Below are 22,071 nucleotides of genomic sequence, written 5' to 3' on the forward strand. Positions count from 1 at the left end.
TTCAGTCTAACATCTCTTATTTGACTTCATACATTTTTTGTTTCCCTAAACCTAAAGTGACAGTTTATTATCTTTATTGTCTACAGCTTTTGACTCTTAGCCATGTTATTTCTCTCTGTAATGAAAATATACAATCATATGAGTCACTTCTAATCATTCTCTTTATCCTTATGTGATATCAACTCTATATCTGTAATCTAAAAATTACATTTAAGTGCTTAACTGTACAATTTTCTAATCAAGTATTCAAATGGTGTTAGATATTTTTATTTGCTTTTTGTTATATGTTTTAAAGTTGAAATTTTCCAAAGTTTGTATGGGATGCAAGTTTGTATGACATTCACAACATATTCAATGGTACAAGCAAACAAGGGCAACATACGCTTAAAGATCCTCCAAGGACTTCCAGTATCCAAATCATTTAAAGTTAACAAAGTCACTATCTTCATAATTTATATCATCACTTGTATGCAGCACATCAAGTTTAGACAAAACTAATTGTTTCAATTTTTGTGTATCTCCACAATTCTTTCATTGTGTAGAAGAAATGCACTCATAAGGGCAGGAAAAACTTACGTGCTCATCAAGGCAATAATGATTGTTGCAAAGATGTGGCTATCAACCTACATCTTTCCAACACTCAGGGGGAAACTAATGAGAAAGAAATAAAAATGCTATAGAGAGAGATGAGATGTTTTGGCTTTCTTTGGGAATGGCTACCCAAATGATCCCAGGAACTAGATAAATAGACTTTTAGCAGCATGCTTAGGAAAACTGCCAGCATTACTGAGTGGCTCTAGGAACATAGTGACTGTGTGATCAGTATTAGCAAGAGTAAACTTGCTCCACCTAACCAGAGAGAAACATGTGACTAGTTATTTTCACCTTGGCCATGTGGCCTGGGTGAAGTTTTGGAACACTAGCAACTTTAGACTCATGCTTGGGGCCACATATATAAAGTGCAACCTAAGAAGAATACTTTTAAAATCTAATCCTGGCACACATGTGTGAGGAAATCATATCTGGGGGCAAAAACATGACCATGTTCTTTTTCCAGTCCTCCCAGGAGCTCTTCTACCTTCTTTGTCTCCATCCTGAAGACCTCTTCTTAGCTTTCTCTGTAACTGTAGATGTCATTCCAAGACTCTGTCCTCCACCTATGAGGGATTTTATTACTCGTGATTTCAACCTCACCATGCTGATGGTTCCTAAAACTCTGTCTGTCCTGACCTTCCTCCCAAGTGTTACACTTCAAATGCTTACTGGACTTTTCCATCAGAAACTTTAGGACCTACATGTGAAAATCTGGACCTAGTATCTTCCCCTCTGTACCTGCTCCTCCTTTACCATTAGCTAGGTCAGTTGCTAGTACCACCAGCCACCAAATCACCAGCACTACACACCAAGGGGCCATCTTGGACTCTTGTTTCCCCTCTGCCCCCTCCATTTCACTCCCATGTCCACTCAGTGGCCTAAGCAGACTAATTTCCCTATTCTTCCTACACATACTGCTACATCTTAGTTCATTTCTATATCATGTCTCCCTAGCACTACAGCTCCCTGGGAAAGTCTCCAGACTTTCCCATTCGCTGCAGCCTCCAGAGTGACAAAAAAACATCTCGCCATGTTTTCCCACTTTTTTAAGCCTTTCAAAGTCCCCTCTGGCTACATAGCATAAAATTGAAGCTCATAAACATGAGATACAGTCATCTTACTCCTGCCAATGCCTCCAGCCTCATTTCTCACCTGTCCTGCTTGTTTTTCACTTCACAAACTAGCAACAAAAAACTCACATAATGCTTACTATCGCCAAGCCCTATTCTAAGCACTTTATGTATGCTAGCTCACAATTGTCACAGAAACCCTATTAGGAGGTCCTGTAATTATCTCAGTGTTTACAGATGAGGCAGCTGAGACACAGAGAAGCTCAGTTACTTGCCCAAAGTTACACACCTCGCATACAGCAGAGCAGGTGGTCCCGTTCCAGAGTCTACGCTCTACTCAGTTTGCCCTTCTTCACTGGATGTGCAGGGCTGCTTTCACCACCTCATGAGATGGCTCAGACTCCACCTTCTCCCAGAAGTACTGTCAGTCACACCTGTGCCTGGCTCACTCCTATTTATTCTTTAAAGCTCAGCTCAGTCATCATAGCTTGCAGGAGTTCTTGCCTAGCCTTTTCTGTGCTCCTCTGATAGGCTATGTATGTTTCCATATTGCAGTTATCATCTCATATAGTAATCATCTATTTATGTATTTGTTTGCCTTTATGAACCGTGAACTTCTTGAGACCAAGGAATATGTCTCTATCATTTCTGTATCTTGTATTTGGCACGGTGTCTGGTCATTAAAAGGCATTCAATAAATGTGCTAAGTGAAGAATAAATAATTACATAGATGAATAAAAGGCACCCCACCAGTAACCCTTCATAATAGGAGTACCATAGTAATTGAACTTCAAACACTTACAGAATGAGTCCAACCCCTGCGGTCGGCTTGCAAAAACTGTAAGAGGCCTAAGAGCATGCTCACGCGCATGCCTGTGTGTTTTGCGGGGCTGGGGGGAGGGCGGAGGGTACTTGAATCAAGGTAGAAAGAGACTAGAAAATAAAACTACACACGCACTGTTAAACCAAACACCTTTAGAGGACATGTGTGTTAATGGTTCAACAAACCCAAATATTGTTTCCTCATAATATTTTGATTTCAACTACCTTTTTTGTTTTAGTTCTAATTAAAGATGGTCTTAAAGTATTATAAAATATATACCTGAACCAGGTGAAGCCATCTAATTTCCTGGGGACACCACAGTAGTAACTATAGTAAAATAGTGCCCCATCCACAAATCACAGCTGAACGACAGACCTAGTTTGGGAGCACCGGTATGACAAGTTCTCATGAAGCAATTGATTAGTAAATATTGGGAAATTAGCTTTTGTGTAATAACGTTGTAGATAGAAGCTCAGTACCCCACTTGGTGTTAGAAACATGGCTTGTGCTCACTGCCAGTTAACCACAAGTCTCCTTCATGCAGCAGATCAGGGGCTTTGCTAAAGCCGTACCTCTCCCAAAATCAACACTGAAATTCTCTCTCCCGTTGCTAGTTTTGATTGCTCTTTCAGATGACCTGTAAGAAACACGAAAAACACTTTTCTAGGAACCAAATGACGTGAATTCTAGGCCCGTGTCTGCCACTAACTACGTACATGATTCTGGCCAAGGTGCTTGACTTCTTTAGGTCTCCATTTCCTTATATATAATAAGACAGTTAAAACTGGAAATTTCAAGCTAATTTCAGCTCTGAAAGTTTATGCTCTAAAAAATAAAATTAGTATGAATCACACATTAAAAGTCACTTGCATGCATACACACACAAAAGACAGCACTCACATATATATTGATTATGCAGTAACAAAAATATTATATTTATTATACACATATAGGTGATATCTATATGTTCCTGTAGAATTTGAGAGGTGCTGTATTTGTTTAAATTTCAACTCTAACATTTTTGTTAGAAGTTCTACAGAACTTTCTAACAAGAAAATTAACTGTCATTTCATGACAAAGATCTTAAAAGTTAAAACTGACTTCCCAAAGAACAACACGGGCCATACTTTGCACAATCGTTTGGACTTTCTCGAAGTAAGGGTGGTTGGTACTTTTTCAAAAGCACACCACCACAAATTGAGCTCCTAGAGCGAGGTGGATAAGCAGGGCTGGCAGGTGGGGAGGGAAGGGGATTTCTGTCATGGGAAAACAAAAGGTGGCTACGTGCACTGTGGAATGCAGAGCCCCTCCTCCTTAATCCTGGCTGAATGCTAACTGGCACCACCTGCTGTTATGTGTATCCTCACAGAACAATTGGCACCTGCGTATGGTAAATACGATTAAAACAGACACAAAAACCTATCATCATGGTAAGTCACACAGAGTGCTCTTGGGAGAGCTTAGTGTACACATAGATGATGAGGTAGGTGGAAGGGATCTTTTTCTGCTATTAAACTTGAAGCAAAATGTATTTATGTTATATTCTAAAGGGCTTCAAATTCCTAAAAGGAAAAATTAATGAGGCAAAATTTCTCTACTATCAATGCTAGAGATCTTTAACACCTGTAAACAATTCAGCAATTAAACTGAACTGTATCACTAAAATTTCCAAAAATGACTTCCACTGGGAGGAAAGTCATTATACATATCTGTTAAAAAGCAAAAACAACAACAACAAAAAAAAAACATGTCCTTTTATGTTTATGGAAAAATCAAATTTCAGTTTGATGTTTTAGGTCAACTCAAAAATAAAACATTATTTTAAAATCAGCTTTCCATAAATAATGTGGGATTTGAGACATCAAATGAAATAAAGAAGCAGGAAGGTGGTTTTTTTTTTATTGCAATCTAAATAAATTCAAATGTATTTAGTTGGACATTAGCAAGAATTTAAACAAAGTCTCCGTCCTGAGATCTATTTTCAGCCTCACATCTAAATTCACACTAAGAGTTCAGTTTCATTATTTTAGAATTTAAAAATGTATTCGTATGAGATAAATATCATTTTTCATAATTCAGCTCTTTTCTGAATTTTACATTTGCTGTTAATTCTCAAGTATTTTTAAAATTAAGTATAAAAATACCTACCTATAACTGCCAGCAGACTAAAATAATCTGTTACTATTATCATGCATGTGTATTACTATTTACCAGCTTATTTGGTCTTCCGTCTTCTACCAACTGAGAAAATGTCCACATAAAATATACTAAAGGTTTTCTGATTGTGGCAAAAAGCAATTCTTTTTATAATGGAAAAGGGCAAATGCACATCATTAAAGAAATGCAAACCTTGACTAGACACAGAGAAGAAAGCAAATTCAAGTACCATATGTTTTCTGAGAAAGCAATGCTGAAATCCACCTTTCCAAGAATTTCTTATTTTAATAATGATTGTCACCAAGTATTCTCTTATCCACAATGTTGGTTGCAGGTATGATTTGAGAGCCCTTAATAAACGATAACCAAATGCTATCATTTAAAACACATAACAAATTTGGTGGTAACTTTTTCCATTATTTAGCAACATCCAAAGAGAATATTTGGCTCAAATACACACACACTCATACACACACAGAGATATGAATATACATTCTACTGGATATCTTTTTACTAAATGTCATATTCAATTTTAGAATTTTAGATTCCAAATAGATATTACACTGTGGAACATGAATTTTCAGTCAGCTATAACACAGGCACTTGTCATCTGTCAACTAAATTGATATGAGTACCTCATTTCCTCAAGGTCATTTTAAGGTCAACAGACATAATTCCTTGTCATCATGATAGGCCCAGGGAAAATAATCAAATTAGTATAGTAATGTAGACAGAAAAGGCAAAATATTAATCCTATTATCAAATATCAGAGCTACATAGCCTATTGGACAAATAGTCAATAAATGTTTACTAGACAGTTGTGCTTGAAAAGGTGCAAGGGATCATTCTCACATACAATAAACATTCAGTATACTGAAAGACATAGCCAGCCACATCTGCATAAGTATTAATCACTCTTGTAATGTAATTATTTGTGTCAAAAATGTTCTAGGAGGTCCATGTGGAACCATATATTCTTAGTGTATCGAATTATTCAAAACTGTTTACTTCTGCAATTCATAAAGTATATAATAACCTCCACCTAAAATATGGCTCTTCTGGATGGTACAAAAAAGTGCAGAAAATATCTTATATGAATATACTATAAAAGAGTGATATGTAGTCATATAGAAATATACAAAAGAGCTATACAGCCAGAAAATTTAAGAATTTAATGAGATCCAAACTCATTGTTCATTGGTCACCTTGAAATAAACTTGAGACACCAATTCAAACAGTAAAAATTCTAAAATGCACATTATTATTACTTTCATTTTAAAATATTAAACTGAAATGTACATGATACTTACATTATAGATTAGGCCATATCATGATGGTCTCCACATGACCTTTGACACCTGAGTTGGAACAAAAAACTGCCAATAGACCCTGACATAGAGAGTTAAAAATCTATCCTGGGGAGAAAGAAGCCTGTTTGAATGTTTGGAAATTTAATTTATGGCTTCTAAATTAATAATCCTGCTTTAGACAAGAATCGAAACCCTGTACAGGGCATGGCCTTAGGTTTTTAGAATGAAGACAGTGTATTATAAAAAACTTTCTATGGCAACAGCAATTTCTTTTTTGAGTTGGTTTTAAAAATTTTTTTAATTTTTAATTTGTGTGGGTACATAATAGGTGTATATGTTTATGGGTTACATGAGATATTTTGATACAGGCATGCAATGCATAATAATCACATCAGGGTAAACAGGGTATCTATCACTTCAAGCATTTATCCTTTGTGCTACAAACAATCCAATTATACTCTTTCAGTTATTTTTAAATGTACGATTACATTATTTTTTACTATAGTCATTCTGTTTTACTAGCTAATACTACATCCTATTCATTCTTTTTAACTATTTTTTTGTGCGCACTAAACAACAGCAGTATTATTGAAGATACTTCAAATATCCAGGCAAATATAAATTGGAGTATGGTTATGGCAGTTTATCTTTTTTAAAAAATCCCCAAAGTTTATAAGCCATTTCCGAGAGCCTCATATCTAAAACTCAGAATAATGTAAGTGCGTGTGTATGTGTGTATATAATTTTTTTAAATTATTGATGTTGTTATATAAGCAACCTACAAAAATTATCTCCTGATAGCCTTTTTGAAAAGAAAAATTAATTGCTCCACAAAGGAAAACATACTTCCTTTAGCTAATATTCTGCTCATTTTGACAAGTTATAAATAAAGTTTACCCAAAATAGTCATCCCTTTAAATTATTACTGGGAAAAAGCAATCGGGGAGGAACTTTAGTCTCACACCGGATGAGGGTCAGTGATTCAGAAAATTATTCCAACAGTAATTTTTTATCTGATCAAGGCGTTGTTACAGTAAGTGTAAGTTCCCCAACCACACCTAACCTGTTGCTAGTGCTCAAGAACTACCTTCACAAATCAAACATGGAAGCCACTTGGGGCAGGGTCATCTGGAAGAGGTACCAAGGTTCCAGATGGAACAGACCTCCTACCCATCCAAAAAAACAGTTTAAAGCACCAGTTTCTAGATGGGCCAGTAAACAAATGCCTGACTGCCCCATGTAATAGGCCGATCAGTCCTACTGGTTCTTTAACAACTGGAAAGAGGTCCCTACTGTGTAATGAGATTATGGAGCACATGATAGATTAGTGACCTTTTGAATTAGGACAAGCAACATGAACTCACTAACAAATTCCCCCTTATATTAGAGAGGCTATGCTAAGGGTGTCAGCCATTTGACAAATACAGTTGAAGTGCAGATGGAAATACCAACTATAAAGCTTCATTCTTCAGTGTTCCACAGCTGAGTCTGAGAATTCACATCTGGCTTGAATATTCTGAAAGCATCTAATAATCTTAGTCAACAACTACATAAAAAAACTTTTCCAATTTGGATTTATACTTCTGTTTTAAACTGTATTTGAAAAAAAAAATAGCTTTTTAGATTCATTGACCAATTGACCAGTCAGCAAAGGCATATGAGTGAAACAGGTTTGGGACATAAACAAAACTCCTATTTCTTTAATTCTTAATCCTATTTTAATTGTGTAAAAGATTATTGCATTCACATAGCACAGGGGTTTGGAGATAAGCAGAGTGGTCAGTTTGACCTGGATAGCTCGTTTAGGAGCTATGTAGATTCAAGCAGGAAGGGTTTTTTAAAACCCTCTGGACATCAGTGTCATCTTTAATATGGAATCATAAACTATCTACTCATCAGGTTATTGTGAAGATAAAATTAGATAATCTATGTAGAACTCTATGTAGACTGGCATGTAGACATACTAATCTCTCAATGAATATTAACTACTATTTATTATTACTGAAAAATGCTGTTCCAATGGGATGAACTATTTTTTCTAATAAATAATTTTTCTATAAATAAATTGTTCCATTTATTTAACAAAACACCATGTGTTCAAACAGGTTTGATTGAGGTAGACTTCATCACAATGCCACAGAAGACCCCTATTTCACTGTCATTCTATTAGTATCATTTCCCCTCATATGACCTTCTAAAAAGGACCAGAATTCCTTCACACATTAGGAGATAAGTGACTCTGGGATAATCGCAGTGTGTTAGTTTTGGTAATGTAGTTGGGTGTGCACACATCTGGCAGTACTCTGCTTTGCTGTGTCAGTTTGATCAGCTACTCTCTTCAGTTAAGAGTGAAGTGTATGCCTTTGACACTAAATGAAGATAACTGGCTTTTATGGGATAGTGGTGGCTAGATTAGCACTATGCCCTAAATAGCTAAGCATTCAAATCAAAACCCAGTCACCACTCATCCCCAAACCTCAGTATATGAACTTATTCTGAGTCTTGGACTATAGTAATGTGTTGCTCATGAACATTTTATCAACGCTATTTAAATGCTCTTTTCAGAATAATCTAAAATTATGGAAACAAATGGCTAATTCACATTAAGGCTTTTCATAGTCCCTACTATGAATCATAGACTGTGTGGAAAGTGTTGCCAATTTCTGAATTCTCAAAGTACAGTCTCTGTACTTTATTGAGACAGAGGAATGACCTATAAGAATGCCGTATGAACCATTATGATAACTCTTTGCTCTTCACACTGAACAGAACTGACGTTTATAGGCTACTTATACAGTCTCTTTTGAACACCTTTTCTACACAAATGATAATATGTGGTAGACCAAGCCAAGAATAAATCAAGTAGACAATTATTAAACATGTGTACTATAGTTCATGGCAACAACGTATACATAGATCAAATTCACATGTAGGGCTAGTCTTCTGAATTTGACTGACTTCACAGAACACTGAAAGTATTTACTGTGTAAACTTTACAGAAAATACTATTTAAGCATGCCAGGCTATACACAATCTAATACAGGTTTAACTGAATGGGAGAACATTAAAGCAGACTGCTGTAATCTGAATGTTCGTGTCTTCCTCAAAATTCCTAAGTCGAAATCTAATCACCAATGCAATGGCTTTAGGAGCTGGGGCCTTTGGAAGGTGATTTGGCAATGAGGGCAGAGTCTTCATGAATGGAATTAGTGCCCATATAAAAGACGCCCCAGAAGGCTGCCTTGCCTTTTCCACCATGTGAGGACACAGAGAGAAGGCATCATCTGTGAACCAGGAAATGGGCCTTCATCAGACACCAAATCAGCTGATGGCTTGATCTTCAATTTCCTAGCCTCCAGAACTGTGAGAAATAAATTTCTGTTGTTTTTAAACTACTCACTCTAAGTATTTTGTTATATCAGCCCAAAAGTACTAAGACAGACATTCACATTAATTTAACAGTAGTATGAATATCTCTAGCAGTTCTAATGGCATCTCTAAACTACTAAAATAATGGAAAGTATCTATGCTTATTCTAATTTCTTTCCTTCCTGATTTTCATTTTAAATTATTGGCCATTGGGTGTATTGCCACCCCTCTGCACTTATTACAAGACAGTGCTATGGAGTAAGAGAGAAGGGCATCCCGCCACCATACCCTCTGAATTCTGGGCAAGCATTTAGAACATCTGAAAAAGGGATTATTTAGGGATAAGCATTATACAAAAAGAGGACCAAAATCTTGACATAGAAAATACTAAATTTCTCATATATGATTCTCCTAATGTTTTGAATTTAAGTTTTCATTTTTTTTAAACTAGAATACCTCCCACCTAAACTGGGCTCAACTGGCCACATAGAAACACTTATTATTAAGAATGTTGTCAAATATTAGAATCACAGTAACCATTATATTATTACATTAAAATACTTATAAAAAGGTACCACTCACTAGCACTGGGTGAAACATTCTAGAATGGTTCACAATTTCTTTTTAATTTCTTCCCATTTTTAGTATCGACACAGACCCTAACACTTAGCTCTGTTTCGATAGTTTTATTCCTAAAACACCCCTTTACTCCTTTCTCTTTAACTATGTGTGTTCTTTGAAGTGGCGGTGGCTATAATTGTGCTTATTTTGTAAGCAGGATGTGAAAGGTGGCCAGAAGTGAAATGGTTGGTCATGAGTCACTCTGTTTGCCAGTTAAAATGGACAAAGAAGACTGCACAGAAACCTGTGGCCAGACCAGGAAATGGAAAGGAGGGGAAAGTCTCGAATTTCTTGTTCAAGGATCTGAAAATCCAACAGAAGATCCAGAGCAAACTCAAAGTCAGCCTGCAAAGTGGACTACCTTAGTAATGTTATACTAGCATAACATTATGATCACCAATAAAATAATAACCCAAAGAGACAAACCAGTTTTTAGCTGCTATGCAAAGTATTATGATTGCCTGTATAAGTGTTCTAGATAATTGCAATCCTGGGTTATCCATACCAGTATCTCTTTCAGGTAAAGGCAGAAGGCTGAATATTTAGATACTTTCAAAAATTGTCCCTACTAGATTCGAATGTCTTGTTAATTTGGAGGCTTACTTATTGGAATTTAGTACTGATTGCAGAAATAATCTATAAACAGAGATACGGGGCAAATCTTCATAGGTAAAATGAGTGGTTAAACATATATATATAATAGGAGAAGGACACAGGCTCAGTCATCAAAACAAGATGGATTCCAAAATGCAAGCTGCAGCTGGCCAAGGCTGAAAGCGTAAGGACAACCATGTCAGAGTCCAGTCACAATGGTTATGACTCTGCACTGCAACAAATCACTCAACAGTTTCCTAATCTTTACTGTAATTTGGAATTATATGCCTGAGGCTGTTGCATCCAGATTGCCTGTGCATCCCCTTCCTTTATACTCACACATTAGCCATAACTTACGGCTCTGTACTACTGTTCACCCACTCATAGGGTTTACTCTTCTAACAAAATTACACTGAACTCTTGCCCTTCTACAGAATCCTGTAGAGTTTCTTTTTGGCAATTGCACAACATGTTTATACTTTACTTATAATATGTGTGAGTATACCTATAATATTTCTATAGATTGCTCATTACTTTTTTCTTAGATAGAAATGTCTGCTCAGATTATGAATTCTATGTAAGTATCAATCATTGGCTTTTAGCGTAGCCATGCCATAGCACCTAACACAGTGCTATACACTCAGCAAACCAATACTAATTGTTGAATTGGGGGAACTTTCCTATGTTTTCGGAAGAAACACCTAAATTAAACTGAGCAAAACAAGCTGATTCTTAGAAACTGAATTTCATTAAGCAAATGCTAGAAATCAAGGTCTTTGTCTTAATGACTACAAACACAAATTAGTGTGTGGAAGAAGATGATAGTTGTCTGTGAGTTAACAGAAAAACATGAATAAAAACCAGGTCTCATGACTAAGAAGATGCTCACCCTGTAGACTGTGGCATATTATTATCTAGAACATATTTTCCCTTCTCTCTGCAGCTTTTTAAAAATGACCCTCCCTACAGGTTGGGATGTAGGCATGAATTTCAAAGAAAAAGAAATACCCTATCATATTTATTTGGTCTCAAGTATATAAAAAATGTAAACTTTTTCTATCAAAAGATTGTCTCCTTTGGTAGCAATCCCATCTCTTTCTACCTAGCAAAAGGAAATTGAAATGGTAACTTTATTTGTTGTGATGTATCCGACCAGTGTCCAATGAGATAAAAATAGGCAGTGATTTTGTTTCTGCCTCCAACAGGAATTAGAACAGAATACAAGCAAGAAAGAAGTAAAGCTGTAAGCATATTTATAATTTAGCATGCTCTGAATCAGGACAAGACAGAAACAAATACAGATTAAAATTTCAAGTCTATTTTAATGTGCAATCAAATGTCTCTTTAGAAACTTTATCGAGAAGGAAAAAGAAACCTCCAACACTTCAGAAAAGAGTGTATGGAAAAGAACCTTTAATAGAACAACTACTGAGAATATCATACTAACAAAATTTTCTCAAGAGAATAATTAGAGCTAAAATGGTGAAAGTAGGGTGAACTTTTTATGGTGGCTTAATTTAACACGCCTAAGCCACATGAAGGCAGCTGTTTACTTAAGTTTTGTTTCTTACATTTTTGTGAATTTTCAAAGTCCAACATGTTATCTACATGGACTGATGGATACATCTACAACAACATAGCACAAAATATAATGGAAGCAAAAGAAGTTTCCCTTCTTTTGGGAATGCTGCTTGGGAGAGTATCATAGATAGCCATGAAAGAAGTTACTTTTCCATGTTATTCCCATAGATAAGAGTGAGCATTTTTGGAAATGTGATCAACTGATGCAAAATGGCAGCAACACTGGAAGAATCAGGAGGATATCTTAGAAGATAACCACAGACTCTTTGCAAGAAACACAGAAGACTACCTTACACCTGGTTTCCACAGGAGAAATGGCTCAAAATATCTCATTAGTTGAACAGTAGGAAAAATGTCTATGGTCTCTTCAGCACCATCTGTATGTAGTCTCTGAGTCTCCAGTTTCTCATCTATGAAACTGGGGTAATAATATTCAATGAGAGTTATTCTGAAGATCAAATAAGATAGCATATGAAAACAGTTCTAGATTCCAGACATAAGAGTAAGATTAAAAGAAATGTTGTTCTAAATTTTCTTGTGTCATTGCTGCTGCCATCTAGACTTAAACAAATGTTACTGTAAGAGCCAAGTAATAAACTAACACATCTAATCAAAATTAAAGATTCTTCTTTCTAAGATAACTCAACTTCATGACTGTTAACCACATTCTAAGGCAATGGTTCTATTCATTTATTTATTTATCTATCTATTTATTCATTTATTTATTTATTGAGACAGTCTCACTCTGTCATGCAGGCTGGAGTGCAGTGGCAAGATCATGGCTTACTATGACCTCACCCTCCGGGGTTGGGTGTCCCCAGCAGTCCCCAGTAGCTGGGACTACTGGCATGTGCCACCATGCCTGGCTTTTTTTAATTTTTTTTTTAGACACAGGGTCTTGCTATCTTGCCTAGACTGGTCTCAAACTCCTGGGCTCAAGCAATCCTCCCACCTCAGCCTCCCAAAGTGCTGAGGTTACAGGTGTGAGCCACTGCACCTGGCCAAGACAATGGTTCTAAACTTGAGTATGCGTAAGAAAGAGTTGGGAGCCTGTTAAAAATCCTCAAAGGTTCTGATACACAGCAGGTCTGAAGTGGGTCCTAAGAAGTGAATTATTTTGGCAGACAACCCAGGTAATTCTGGTAGTTGTGGTCAGTAGACAGCACTTTGAAATATGCTGCTCTAAAAAGGACAAATTAGTTATTACTAAGACATGAAATTACCAGTGAAAAAATTAATATCATAAAGGTGAGTAAATAGAAACAGAGAGGAAGACATCGAAAGAAAATCACAGAATACCAGGTTATAAGGTATTTTTCTTTCCAATAAAAATTTCCATCATCCCTGACAGATGGTCATTTTAAATACCTTCAGTGGTGGGGAATTACTGTCTTCAGGCAACACATGCTATTTTGGGTTATAAGTTGGTATTTTATAAAGGGCAAATGGTAAGTTATTTGAAAGCCTGAAGAAATAGGGATATTATTCAGAATAAATTATACATGGAAGCCTTTCTAGACATCAGTGAACTAGATAAGGCATCAACTTTAAATTCAAAATTAATTGACTCCAATACTATTTTGACACCCAAATGTTGGATCTACTACCTGATTTCACTAAAAAGGGCATAGTTTCTTTGGCTGCTATAAAAATAAACCTTTTAATATGTACCTCATTCACATTTCTATGGTACAACATTTTAACCACACACCTGGCAACACTTTCATCTTTCATCTCTCTGTTTAGGCAGTGGCCTAAACAGCCATTAAATATGTGTGTGTGTGTGTGTGTGTGTGTGTGTGTGTGTACCTTCAAAATATTTTGCAATGCTTATGAATATCTTAGTGATCCAGATCAAAGCATCTTCAATAAATATAAGGTATCCTATAAAGCCATTTTATCCTACTACTCTGTTGAAAATAATAGTGCTGATATTTTATTTTTATCTTCATATCATTATTCCACTAAATGGGAAAAAGTTAGTAAACCACTTACTCATGTACTAGTTTTAGAATAACTCACAAGCCTAGTGGTTTCAGATGGCTGTCACCTGTGATTGATGCTTGGGCATTCCCATTTCCAATTATGTAAATTACCAAAATCTCCTACAGCCTCTTTTAGTATAAATCCACTGCTATGTTACTGCTACAAAATTGGAAAGTGTGTGGAGCTGCACACATAAATATGGTCTTGGATTATTTTAATCTGATCTGTGAAAATAGTGGAATAGTGGAATAAGTTTTATAGTCTCAAGCCTGTAATGCCAGCATTTTGAGAGGATGAGAGAGAATTGCTTGAGACCAGGAGTTCAAGACCAGCCTGGGTTCCTTGGGGAGACTCTGTCTCTACAAAAAGTTAAAAAAAACAAAAATAGCCAGCTGTGGTGGCACATGCCTGCAGTCCCAGCTACAAGGGAGGCTGAGGCAGGAAGATTGCTTGAGCCAGGTGGGTTGATGCTGCAGTGAGCCATGATCACACCACTGTGCTCCAGCCTGGGTGACAGAATAAGACCCTGCCTCAAAAAATATAAAAATCTTTATAGAGTGGTCTGGGATTTAGAGTAGGCTCAAAGCTGTCTTACATGGATACATTTCACATAGCTACCAATGCTTCTTTTTAGTTCTGGATTCCAGTTGAGAATTAGAATAGCCCCCATTTCCTCTTCGCCACTGAACCACCACTAGAACATCAATCCCAAATCTGCACCTTGGGCAATATCTGTTAGTATGAAATATCTTGGCCCTAAGAAAACTTTGTTGAAGTATCAGATGAAGGTTTTCATGACTACTTTACAACATTACTACCTACAATTTATTTTCTTTGGGTACTAAAGAGTATCCAATAATAAACAATTCTCTCTCTCTCCAAAGGTATCTTTGTGTTCAAGCTTGAGAATGAGAAAGGCAGCCACTGACCTACAGGAGTGGGCCTGGTACTATCAGCTAGGCCTCAATGTTCTCCTATTGAACATAAAAAATTTCTCAAAGCATCAACATCAGACAAGGCCACGCTGACCATGACAGAGTAAAACCAAAACAGCACCACTCCCATATCATGTCTGAACACAGACAAAACAAAGACGTTGTCCAAGACACAAAATACCAAACATCTCCCTCTCTTGCCAAATGAGATTGCTGCCTCCTTACAACTATAGCTTTAGTAATGCTCTAGCCTGTTCTCCTGTAGATAAGACTTACTGGGATACACAATCGTAGAATTGTTCCTGCTTTCTGGGAGTACCCCATCCCCAGAGTGAGCCACCACTCTCTTGAACCCTCTTTCAAATTACTCAACTGAAGCCCGTATCCTGTGCATTCCTCCTGGCACCCGCTTACTGAGATGCCCCCACGGTTCCCCATGATGTGTATCCTCCTCGCGGCAATGAGTCATAAACCCATCATGTTCAACCACCAGTGTACTCCTTGTGGTTTCTGAGTGGAGAGCACCAACAAGCTCACTTACTGAAGCCAAAATAGACATTCTTAAGTAAAGCTCAAAGAATTTCTATCCTCAACACACTCAGTAAAATTCTGACATAAATAAATTCTTCCTTGAGCTTATTTTCTCACATTGTAGATCTGGTGGCAAAAGACCCTTTAGCTCTGCCCCTCAGAAGTACTTTTGGAAGGTACAGAATAAACAAGTAAATTACAGCCCATCTGTTACGTATTTACTAGAGATAGAGGCATGATTTCAAGGAATATGATTCAGTAGGATAGATCCACACCCAGGCCATAGTGAGCTTGGTGGTCCATAATCCTAGATGCTTAAGTAGAATCCCACAGCAGATTCAATGTAAACCTCTAGTAGAAAAACAAACAACTGAATTGAAGTGATGTGACATTGACTTTACTCCAATTTTTGCTTTCTCAGCTTTTATGCTTATTAGGGATACTTATCTCTTTATCATTAATGTCCTCATCAAGGCACGTTTAATGGTCTAGTGTTTAAACATGAAAATGTAAGTTTCTTGCTGTGCAAAATAATGTGAAACAATAATATAAAGACCTAAGGTACATTTATGTAAACCTCAATGATTTGTATGAGATAAAAAAGTTTCCAATTATAGCATATAACTTTTGACAGTTTGAAAAATGACTACTAGCCTTTGCAAAGCACCAATATTGGATTCTGTCATTTCTGCCTCTCTCAAAAGTATAAACAGATTTTTCTCTTAAAAGGCTTATTGCAATAAACAAATTCCATTTAAGAGAATAACACCTGAAAGCTATTGCCATTGACTATCTGTTTTCAACGCTGTTCAAATAATCATATATACATTATTTCTAATCCTCACAAAATATTCTATATATAATTATTCTCATTTTACAGATGAATCCCTGGATTCTTTAAGTGAGAAATTAAATGATGTGCTCCAAACACACAAAATTAAAGGGTAGAACTGAGATTTAGACCCACTTATGTCTGATTGACTAGGCAAGCTGAGGGATGTGTATGTGTGTGTTTATGTGTGTGCGTCCCCTAATCTATTATGTAATTAGCATTTTTTTCAAGAGCAATTTCTTTTAGGTGAAACTCCTTTTAACACTCAATATTCATGGTGCTTTAACACACACATTCAAAACTTGCTCTTTCATTTTGGATGCAAGTTTGGAAAAAGACTCCTAAAATAAATTTATTTGAGAAAATTCAGCTTAAAGATATGATAGTTATTACATAGGATGATTTTGTTGTCTCTACCTCCTCAAAGACTTTAAAATGGCTTTGGTCATGTGAAGTTAGTATCATCATTCAGAGCTCAAAAATCTCAAGATTCATTCTCCACCCCTTTAATAGTCCTGAGTATATTGTCTCTAAAGCACTACAGGGACTTTAGAGAGAAAATACGGGATTTTGAAATGATAATGTGAATTAAAACAAAAATTCCTTTTTCTTTCTTTCTTTTTCCCTCTCTCTTGCTTGCTCGCGCTCTCTCTTCTATTTTCTTTTTCTTTTTTTATGTTGTTCAATTAGCTAACACTCTATAAAAATGCCCTCAAGGTCTAGAGGATCTGGAATGCTTAGGTACAAAAGGAAAAGGACATTCTACCAATGTTCCTGCTTGCCCTGAATTATCCTTTTGCGTTATCAGATTGCATCACTATCTCTACGCTATGATTAAAAATCATCACATGCTTATTTTTATCAAATTGCATGATACCATACAAATATACTACTCCCTTGTTTGCTGATACAGTGATCTTTTAAACATCAGAGGTTGCAAATTATTTACAATCTTTAGATTATAAAACATTTAGTACACTAGACATCTAGAATTTTGAAACACAATGCAACTTCATTAGGAAAATGAAAAATATTCATTTGTTCATGCTTATTATTTTTGCAATCTGCTTATTCAAAATCCAAAACCATCTAATGTTGAAAGCCATTTACATTACAATCATATCTAACATCCTGCCCATATTATTGCTCCAGGAAATAAATGCATTTTAGGAGAATTATTTATAGAGCATCTCTTTTAGAGGTGAGGCTCAGGGAAGCTCTGTGAGGCTGCAACAGTTTACCAGAAGGAGTCAGGCCATAAAGAAAGAAGTGCTGGCATTGGGTGGGGCTCAATAGTTTGCATCTTTTCCCACTGTTTCTCGCTGCTATCATTTCCATGAAAATCGAGGGTGTGGGAATGTATGCCACAGTAAGAAATCCTACAGACTGCTTTGTGTGCCCAAGAGCCCCCACCCCATAACATCTTTAGCTGTTTTTCTTATCATTGAAAGAGCTATCACACTAATGTCTGGGAAAACTGCAGAGGAGCTAAGCAAGCCAAAGAAAAATCATGCTGGGGATGATATTTCTCCTGTCACAGCAGTCTTTTCTCCTTAGGAGGAATACACTTAGCATGAAACCAAAAGGCTTTTGCTGTCTAGCCATCTCAGGATCATCATAGAGCAAACGCATCTGGCCAAAAATCTGCCTTTTGCTTCACAATCCACCTTGCTTAACACTCTTCCTTTTAAACACTAAAAATAAAATGACTCTCTCTACCCAGTTAACACCAGAAGTATCCATCAGTGGCCACGGTCCTCAGTAATCCACATGTGGAACACACCTTATCTCTATTCACTTCACCATGCTCCAGTCAGTGTATCCATTATGAGCCATGGCTCCTTTACTATTCTCAAAAAGCAGCAGTTTGCACCTGCCTCTTTAAAAAGCAGGGCTTGGCACTGTTATCATCTACAGTTACTCATAATGCTCCACGGTTTCCATAGCCTCGCTGATATTACACACTCACACATGCACACACATACATATTTATACACAGACATTCCTAATTCCGGCGATTTACCTTCTTGGGTCTTTTTCTCCTCTGACTACTGCCGTTGAACTTCTCTCCACTGTCGCTTTTCTGAGCTGCATCTTCGTTCATCATTTTGAACAGTTTGGAAAGAAAATATCTCTGCCATCAAACCGTGCCGCCTGTACAGACCACTAGCGAGTATGCACTTACTGGAGGAAAGCAGGAGGAGGAGGAGGGGTGGGGAAGGGGCGCGCACTGGGAGGGTAAGGACGGTGACGTTGCCATGGCAGCAGCTGCCACAACTGTTTATCTGACTGCATTGTTAAATCTGATTCAACCAATTACCATCAGGAACCGGTTACAATGAAGAAAGCCTTGAAAAAAGAATGCCAGGGACTCGAATGATTTGGGGACTCTGCTGGTTGGTTTCTGACACACCCTTGATAGGATCAGCTCTCAACCCACACACAAAACCTGTACTTAATTTTCTTCCTGCAGGTACTTCAACACGGAACAGATACAATGCATAATGAGAAAGCTGTAACGTTCTAGAATGTGTCTCTGAACCTGAAGAGGTACATTTAGCCAGTCAAGAGGCTACTTAAGGAAAAGGATTGGCTATTAATATCCTAAAGTGAATATAAGAAAGCTATGTTTTTCAGATGTCATTCACTTGGTTTAAAATATAATCTTTTGAAACTACGCTCAAGGATGACTTCTGTCATAAAGCCTTGAGAACAGCTTCTCCAACCTCCAGATAACCCCAACCACTCTCTTCTCCTGTGCCTTCTCTTTCCAATGTAAGCTTCTGACAGAGTACCTGTGACAATGTATTACACAACTGTGCAGATACCTAACCATCTTTTCTTGATAGGCCAAGAGCTTTAGATCAGGAGTGTGTGTGTGTGTGTGTGTGTGTGTGTGTGTGTCTGGGTAGGGGGAGAACTGAATTTCCCAGAACCAAGCATAATCCATGGCACATTAAAGGCAGTTAATTAAGGCTTGTTAAATATCTAAGACACTATCAGTAATACAAACATGAAAAACGAATGGAGTTACAATATTTTATAACTGATCTCAAAAGTTTTCTTAACCTAATTGTGTCTATTGACTGATGAATAAAACACAATCCCTCCTCTCAAGGGGGTGTATACTATAAAGTTCTGGAATTGTTCTTGATTTTTAAAAAATGGGGCTTGTTTTTATAACAAGAAACCCAAATCCACTTATTAAGGTGGCCATACTTGTATATTTAAAAATATTAACTTGTAGGCTGAGCACAGTGGCTCATGCCTGTAATCCCAGCATTTTGGGAGGCCAAGGCAGGCGAACTGTGAGGTGAGGAGCTCGACACCAGCCTGGCCAACGTCATAAAACCCTGTCTCTACTAAAAATACAAAAAAAAAATTAGCCGGGTGTGGGGAGGCTGGGGCAGGAGAATTGCTTGAACTCGGGAGGCGAAGGTTGCAGTGAGCCAAGATTGCCCCCAGTGCACTGCAGCCTCAGTGACAGAGCAAGACTCCGCCTTGAAAAAAAAAAATTACATATATATATATATAAACTAGTAGATGCAACCAGAACCTAATATACTTTGTACAAATGCACATATGTATATTCTAAACACTTGCCCTTATTCCCAGACAATGAACGTAAAGTATAATACACAGCATACTTAGAAGTAAAAATAGAGTAAGGATTAAACCAACGAGATAGTGTACATAAATGCACTTTGAAATTGGAAAGTGCCTATGTAAATGTGTTGCTATTCCTAATCTTATTATTATTACAAATATAGACAGTTTTCAACTCTGAAAGTGTACCTTAAGAAACATATTTATGTGAAAATGACTGCAGCAGTTGAGAACTCACCTTTCCATCAGACACAGCAACAAAAATTCACCTTTTTCCCCACTGCTGTTAGGATTGCTCTTTCTCTCTGCCTTACCACCCTAAGGCCCCTCCACGTCGTCATCTAGAGTCAACCCTGTTTTGCTGCCCCTCACTCCCTCCACCCTCCTCCTGTTTCAGCAGACCCATTCTACCAATGCCATTCTCTCACCATTGCTTCAGTGGTATCTTGGATCACACAGCCAGGCCAAAGAGGCAAATGTTCTCTTTTTTTTTTAAAACAAAACCCCAAAGAGCTTCTACAGAAGCTTCCAGAAGCCCAACTCCCACTGTGGTCAGAGCCCCCACTGAAATCCCCATGCCATTTCCTACTCCCCTACCACCTGCTCTCCCAACCCTTCACTCATTCCCTCACCTCGTCCCATTAGATGCCCCTTTCTTGACCTTTCTTGGGAGCAGCCTCAGCTTGGACACATTCAGTTACTCGATAAATATTTATTGGATGACTATCATGTGCCAGGAACTAAGCACTAGAGGCACATTGCCCTAACTACTGCGGATATCATGATAAACAAAAAAGGCAACATTTTTGCAGTCATAGTGCTTACATTCTAACAGTGGAACTAGGTGGTAAACAAAAATAATAGTGACAAATGCTCTGGGGAAAAAAAGTAGAATAAGGAGTGATGAGAGACACATGTTACTGTGCTTAGCACACAAGGTGCTAAGGAATGCTCTTTAGAAATCCAAATGAAGGGACCAAGCCAAGCAATTATCTGAAGGAAGAATATTCTAGGCAAACAGAATAGCAGTTCAAAGGTCCTGAGATGGGAACTTCTTGGCAAAAATGTTGAGGAAACTATTATACCACGAAAAGAAGCAGCAAAATGGAAGACCTTTATCGTAACTGGATCTATAGGAGAGAGATGCTATTAATGTTCTTCTTTGTCAGTTGAAGTCAGAACATGTTTTTCAATCAATGTGTTTGGTAGCCCAATTAGTAATAGAATCATTGCTTTGACATCACCTCTGCAATGCAAATTGAAAACAAATGTACTTCATATTTCAACAGTTTATGAATTAGTAACTTCTGATTATGTTCTGACAGCCTTTGTAACAATGCCTCCTCTGTCAACATTCAAACATACAGTGCATGGTTGTAAATTCTCAGATTTTGGCTTCTCAGTTTGACAGTCTGCTATACCCTGCTGGCCGCTTGTGTATCTTAAGGTGTTGGTGCTGCTATAACAAAATACCTGAGATGAGGTAATTTATAAATAACAGAAATTTATTTGTCACAGTTCTGAGGCTGGGAAGTTTCAAGATCAAGGCACCAGCAGGCTCACTGTCTGGTGAGGGCCAGGTCTCTTCTTCCCAGATGGCATATTGAACACTGTCCTCACATGGCAGAAGGAAAGACAAGCAAAAAGGGCCTACCTAGTTCCCTCCAGCCCTTTTATAAGGCCACTTATCCCATTCACGAGGGCTCTACCCTCGTGACTTAATGACCTCCTAAAGGCCCAATCCCCTAACACCATCACATTGGGGGTTAAGTTTCAACATGATTTTGGAGGGGACACAAATATTCAAGCCATAGCAGTGTCATTCTGAAATATTACTTAAACTTGTATACAATGCACTTCCTGTACAAAGTACTGCCCAAATGCTATACAGTATAACATAGACGTAAACATCTACATTCTGTATAAAATAAAAATCCCAGTCAGTAGCTAAACAGGTGCCGGTAGTATTGTATCAATTACAACATCGAGGGTAAATATCTCTCTGACATTTTCTGTAGAAAATGTCAAGATGTTATAAGTGTTTGGGCAGTCATCTTTCCTC

The 22,071-nt window shown here is 37.3% G+C and overlaps 1 protein-coding gene and 1 long non-coding RNA gene across 29 annotated transcripts in view; both read right to left on the reverse strand.

Annotated features, from left to right (window-relative positions):
• Positions 1–22,071, reverse strand: part of ANK2 (ankyrin 2) — a 719,880-nt gene that overhangs the window by 323,527 nt on the left and 374,282 nt on the right. For 2 of the 28 annotated variants that reach the window (XM_055274812.2, XM_055274808.2), the window contains exon 1: positions 18,427–18,905. The exons of 13 other annotated variants lie outside the window; for them this stretch is intronic. In XM_055274812.2, the coding sequence (XP_055130787.1) occupies positions 18,427–18,510 (84 nt within the window). In that variant the 5' untranslated portion in view covers positions 18,511–18,905. Of the gene's footprint in view, positions 1–18,426; positions 19,012–22,071 lie in introns of those variants that run through there. 13 more of the 28 variants (XM_055274790.2, XM_055274792.2, XM_055274819.2 and 10 more) reach the window with 13 other exon arrangements.
• Positions 162–18,412, reverse strand: LOC134736477 (uncharacterized). The gene is made up of 2 exons (XR_010120505.1): positions 3,204–18,412; positions 162–3,124 (listed from the first exon to the last, which is right to left on the reverse strand). It is a non-coding gene; the product is annotated as an uncharacterized lncRNA (long non-coding RNA).

Source organism: Symphalangus syndactylus, chromosome 4, assembly GCF_028878055.3.
Source record: "Symphalangus syndactylus isolate Jambi chromosome 4, NHGRI_mSymSyn1-v2.1_pri, whole genome shotgun sequence".
NCBI classification, from domain to species: domain Eukaryota; kingdom Metazoa; phylum Chordata; class Mammalia; order Primates; family Hylobatidae; genus Symphalangus; species Symphalangus syndactylus.